At 41.2% G+C, this 6,068-nt stretch overlaps 1 protein-coding gene across 2 annotated transcripts in view; it reads left to right on the forward strand.

Annotated features, from left to right (window-relative positions):
- The window catches only part of LOC124143575, a 31,505-nt gene extending 27,779 nt beyond the window's left edge, over nucleotides 1-3,726 (forward strand). For both annotated transcript variants that reach the window (XM_046512600.2, XM_046512601.2), the window contains one exon: nucleotides 2,256-3,726. In XM_046512600.2, the coding sequence (XP_046368556.2) occupies nucleotides 2,256-2,559 (304 nt within the window). In that variant the 3' untranslated portion in view covers nucleotides 2,560-3,726. The remainder of the gene's footprint in view (nucleotides 1-2,255) is intronic.
- The last annotated feature ends 2,342 nt before the right edge of the window (nucleotides 3,727-6,068 follow it).

Consider the following 6,068-nt stretch of genomic DNA (forward strand, 5'->3'; position numbering starts at 1 on the left):
TAGGAACGTGGTCTATGAGTTTTCGTTCTGCCTTTGTTGAGTGCATCCTGATATGTGCTTTTGAGTTTTGTGATAAGTAGTATTCGGCAGTGAAGAATTAGATGTCATTCGGGATTCAAGGGAGGGTGGATTTTCACCCTCAATTAAACTGACTGGTGTTATTTGGCAACGCGTAAGGCATCAACATTGATATCATTGTTACCTCTCGCCTTTTTCGTGGATGTTCCGAACAACTACAATAATTTTGTCAATGTATGGTTTGTTAGAATCCTAAGCCATCCTAGGGCGGTACTGCAGAAATATAAAAACACTCCAGAAAACGTTGTGTTGTGTTAGGCAGCAAGCAAAACTACTTTTTTTATGCAAGTTGAGTGGCAGGTGCTACCGGTAGAGCAGAACATGCACACCCTTTTCGAGCACATCTGGTGTCATCATTGACATTCAGTGATCCAGTCATAGAATCGAGACAAATTTTTCTCTGGCGTTGACCTTTTATATTTACTGCAAATACTTTATTTTCTTAAAATCCTGGCACTGACATGACCTTAAATTGATTACTTGGAGAAGCATCAAAAACTTAAACTGACAAACATGAGTCACCTTCTCAATCAGCAGGAGAGCTCCCCCTATTAATATACAAATGCTGTTGAATGTCTTTCAGAGTGCGTTAAGTCAGTGCGCGATGTTGTCATTGGTAGAATGCACAAGCTGAAAAAGAGAAAACGGAATTGGAATTAACCCATTCTGTCCCAGCCAGCTGTCATCCAAATCCTGGCTGCCCTACATGAAAAGTTTGTTGTTGTTCCCACTGACGAGGCCTCACATAACATAACCATTATATGTCAGCATCACTACATTAATTGTTTGATCAAATAACTTGGTATAAATAAAGAAATCTGCTGAAACAAGATACTGTCAACTTTGACTTGACTCTAAAGCCTGAAGACATGTCCATTCCTCTTTTGTACTGGATTCCAAAGCTCCAGATAAATCTGTACAAAGAGATATATATTGCTGGGTCCCACAAATCCCTCTCTCAAAGACTAACCATAATCCTTCATACAAATCAAGGAAGGACCTTTTTTATATTCACAGAAAGTATTTGAGACAACTGGAATTAATGCCATGTGGATTCTCAAAAACGATTTGCTTGTCTTTTTGCAATCTAAGAAAGGAACCAAGTTCCACTCTGTCAAAACTTTTGATTTCTTAACTTTGTACATCTCTATCCCACATGACGAACTTAAGGAAAAAGTTCATTCCTTAATCCATGAGCCTTTTGTTACAAAACGTGGTGAACACAGATACAGTTACGTATCTATATTCAGAGGGGCATTGTTAATACAGTTCCTAATTCTTTAGGACATTACAACATGAACAAATTTAAATTTAGTTTGTATTGTTAAATTTGCATTGCTAAATCTAAATTTTTGGAATGGTTACAGAGATTTGATAAAGTGATATGCTTACAAATACATTTTTTTAATGAATCTTAGAATAGTGTGTCGTGTGCTAGCCTAGCTAGAGTCATCTCGTAACAATTAATCGCGAGCTGACAATCACCCACAGTAGAATGCCCTCCTGCCGAGTTCAAAGAAAACCACCCTGCTCACTTTTGAGCAATATGTTTACCCTGTTCCCCAAAGTGTATAGGCCGCATATTGCTGAAGGATGTTTGAAAATGCAGTGACACGCCAGACTGGCATCTCACATTGTGCGTGTGGTTGTTGTGGAAAGCATTTATATTGACTGAGTTAACTTAAATTGACGGGACACCGCTCTGAGCAGTAGTCCAGTTCTACACAGGCGAGAGAGCAGAACACCAGAGACGTTTACCACAGGTATTTGGCAGCATGTAGGACCAAGTTGTAGGGACCAGGGTTAGGATGAAACCTGAAGTGGTAAATGCCTCAAACAGCAGTATACTGTGCAATGCATCTCCGGGGTTTCCAAAGTCCTTTACGTACGCTTCGATACATCACCCATGGCGCGTTTGCAAGTGTTATGTCCAATACCATACTTTCCTGTATTAAAGGTACGGTAATAAATTGTATTGAACCTGCTGTCATTCTGTGAGGTTGAGTCGGCTCAAATACCACATTCGCGTTATAGTTTTAGGTTTGTCAGTCCCATATTCTCTTCCACGTGGATTTCACCATTTAAGTGGTAAACGTTAAAGACCTGCATCTTTTGAATTACGGAAATACTGTTTAAAGCTGCGTAAATACTCACCTACACTCTTAAATTTGTTGCAGAGAGAGAGAAGTTCTGATCCTTGGTGAGCTCAACAAATGGGTACCAATGTCCGTCAACAGGGTCGTCAATGTCACCCTCGGTGACGTCATCACAGTCTACGTCACGGGTCAGTCAGGGGAGACTGTTGAGATTTGGTTTGCTGACGGTGTAAGGTTCGGGGCATTAAAAACTATTCTAGGGAAGGATGGCCAGGGTAGCATCATCTATGAAATCAAATCTCATGTTCACAATTCCGACCTCAGAACAGCTTCAACAGTTTCTGTTGTGATGGGTATCCTAGCAACCATCATGGTAAGGATGTAAGAAGAAACTGATTGCGTTGCTGCTTATGTTGGCACCAGATGGCTAAATCACCACCTCTTCTCATTGTGTTAATATAGTTTCACTTTTTTATTATATATTTAATCTCATTTCATGTGACAGACATGCGACTGGAGACTCCAGCATCTGATCGATTGTTCTTTTTAATTTCGCTGCGGTTAACCGATACATATTAACCTCCCAAGAAGACGGAGAAGAAATGTTTGTTATTTTAACATAAATGAAAGGCGTCTCTTATACAGATATAAATATCCCAAAATCCCAAGCAAGTCTGTGACCTGCTGTACTGGTCTGAAGGCGAGGTCACTGTGACCTGCTGTACTGGTCTGAAAGCGAGGTCACTGTGACCTGCTGTACTGGTCTGAAGGCGAGGTCACTGTGACCTGCTGTACTGGTCTGAAGACGAGGTCACAGTGACCTGCTGTACTGGTCTGATGGCGAGGTCACTGTGACCTGCTGTACTGGTCTGATGGCGAGGTCACTGTGACCTGCTGTACTGGTCTGATGGCGAGGTCACAGTGACCTGCTGTACTGGTCTGATGGCGAGGTCACAGTGACCTGCTGTACTGGTCTGATGGCGAGGTCACTGTAACCTGCTGTACTGGTCTGATGGCGAGGTCACTGTAACCTGCAGTACTGGTCTGAAGGCGAGGTCACTGTGACCTACTGTACTGGTCTGATGGCGAGGTCACTGTAACCTGCTGTACTGGTCTGATGGCGAGATCATTGTTGTCGCCATTGGCCCATTATTGAATTTTGTTAAGACAGAGCTATAGCTGTCTTTCTGTTGTATGCGTATTCTTTCCACGACAAGAAATGTTGAAATCGTCCACAAACAGTGTACCATCAATACTATTGTTAAATACTTTAGTGAGAATATTAATTTTATGCTGACTGACAGTATGCTGCCTTGGGGGACGCCCTGGTCTTGATCGAAATGATCAGACAGGGTAGAGCCTACAATTTTCTGTTGTTTAAAAAATGAGATATAGACTGTGGTAATTTGTTCCTCAATCCAAATTCATGCAAATCTTTTAAAATACCATGTTTCCACGTTGTATCATGTGCCTTATCTAGGTCGAGAAGAATGATGTAGTATGTTGTTTGTTGACAATGGAATTTTTAATAAATGATTCTAAATGCACCAAATGGTCAATAGTACTTCTGTTTTTTCGGAAGCCGCACTGGATGTCACTCAGGACGTAATTGGTTTCCAAGTGCCAGATTAATCGATTGTTGACCATGTGCTCTATGGTTTTACAAGTTAATGATATTGGACGGTAATTTGATGGATCTGTATTATCCCGTCCAGGCGTTGGTATAGGAATAATAATAACATTGTGCCTAGAAGGAGATAGATTGCCGGTTTCCATATTTCATGAAATATATCAAGTAAAGTTTCCAAACATTGATCTGGCAAGTGTTTCAGGAGTTGATAGTGTATGTAGTCGGCTCCTGCTCCAGAGTCATGGGCTTGCCCGAGGGCAGTATGCAAATCATGGAGTGAAAATGTTTCATTGTAATCCCCACCATTATCAGAGTTAAAATTTACTTTTTTCTTTTTCTGATTTTTTTTAAACCTCTGACATTGAGGATTATAATTGGATGATGAGGGATGATTTGCCACAGTTTCACCAAGCTTGTTGGCAATTTCGGATTTAGTGTTTAATAGTGTATTATCATCTTTGAGATGGTAAACCAGATTTTGATCCTTTGCCCTTAATCTTTTGAATCGTGTTGAACGCCTTGTACATGGGTGTGCGGGATTTGAATTCAGATACATAGTTCCTCCAGGATTGACGTTTGTTTTGTTTGAAGGTACGTCTAGCTTTGGCGCCCGTGATTTTAACATTATTCAAGTTGTGGACAATGGGATGTCAGCGGAAATATTTCTCCGCTTTTTTCCTATTTTTTCTAGCTTGTTTACCATTATTATCGAACATGGTTTACCTATATGAGGGTTTGCAGAGGTCTTAGGAATGCTTTCGTCTCCCATAGCATTTAATATATCTTTAAAAAGTTGCATAAGATCAGGACCATTCCTGAAACTGTCCGGTTTTAGTTGTCCTGTACATAGTGTTTGGAATAAAGACCAATTGGCCTTTGTAAAGTTCCACCTTGTTGCAAGTGGTATGTCAGCGGGATTGAAAGTTGTAAGTCCTGTTGGAAAATTGCCACTTCCACAAAGATCACCATGGACCAACCATTCAAATTCGTTTAAAATATTTGAATCTGTCAGTGAAAGGTCAAGGGCAGAGTATGTACCAGTGGCAGGATGCAGATATGTACTAGATCCATCACTGAAGCAGTATAAATCTTTGTTTGAGATAACATCTTAAAGGACTTTTCCCTTATTATTTGTATCAGTACTCCCCAGTATGGGATTATGACCGTTTAAATCGCAATGGTGATAAAGGGCTTCGGGAGGTGATCCTACTGAAGATCTGATTGACACCTCACATCATTTCTGCAGTCAGTGGCCTCGTGCTTGTCACCGCAGCGGTAACAGCAGAGGGATGGCAGGACTTGGATCCATGTCCAAACGCTTGGCAGGTGTATAACCGGAGTGGATTGGGGATGTACACCGCTTCAATTTGACAATTTGTTCTCCGGTCATGTCAGACAGACCGTATGCTCTGTCGTGGACAATGTCCTTACATGAGTTAAGAGTTTTGTGCTAAGAAACAGAAACCTTAATGTTGACAAACTCTTTCAATTTGAATAGCTTGACGGATTGCTGTTTCTTTGAACCCTCTACAAGGAGAGAACCTGAATGAAGTTTAGTGACATTGAAAACCTCTCCGCAGATACCAGCGATACCTTCGGAGATTACAAAATGATTTAGCTTGATTGGTTCTTTGTCACATGCTTCAATTACCAAAAGAGACGTGGCCAATAGTCAGATCGAATGGATGTATTCTCGTCAGAATCTATTAGTCATCGTTTTTAACCCAGGTGCTTGGAAGCCATGTCGAATTAAAAGGATTCAGCACCCCTTTTCCCCACCCACCACGGAGTGTTAACACCACATAGTGTCTTATGCTGCAGCGGATTTCTAAGCTGAAAAAACGGAGGATGAAGGGGTGGTATGCTCCAGCAAGTTTTACACGAAAAGCTGTTGCTATCTACCAAATTAAAGGTCAATTGGAGACGTACAGAATTCTGAGGTCAGCATCACCAGGTTGATGAGCCACATCCTTCTAGGCACAGGGCTCCAAGAAACATTTCGAATAGATTTATTTTTAAGTACCAAACGGTTGTGCGAAATAGTGTATGCACAGGACAGGACATGACATGACCAGCCGACAGATATTTGTTAGATCTATGTGATTTCAATGACTACCCCTGCCGTGCGGTTTGATCTGGCATCCATACTGACTGTGCTGAGAAGTTCTTTTGATGCCATTGTATGCAAGTTGCACTGTAGACAATATGTCAATACATCGATCAAGGGATTAAAGTGTGGCAGCCGTAATCCCTGGACCCTGAAG

Source organism: Haliotis rufescens, unplaced genomic scaffold, assembly GCF_023055435.1.
Source record: "Haliotis rufescens isolate VD_foot unplaced genomic scaffold, xgHalRufe1.0.p SCAF_8, whole genome shotgun sequence".
Classification (NCBI taxonomy): Eukaryota; Metazoa; Mollusca; class Gastropoda; order Lepetellida; family Haliotidae; genus Haliotis; species Haliotis rufescens.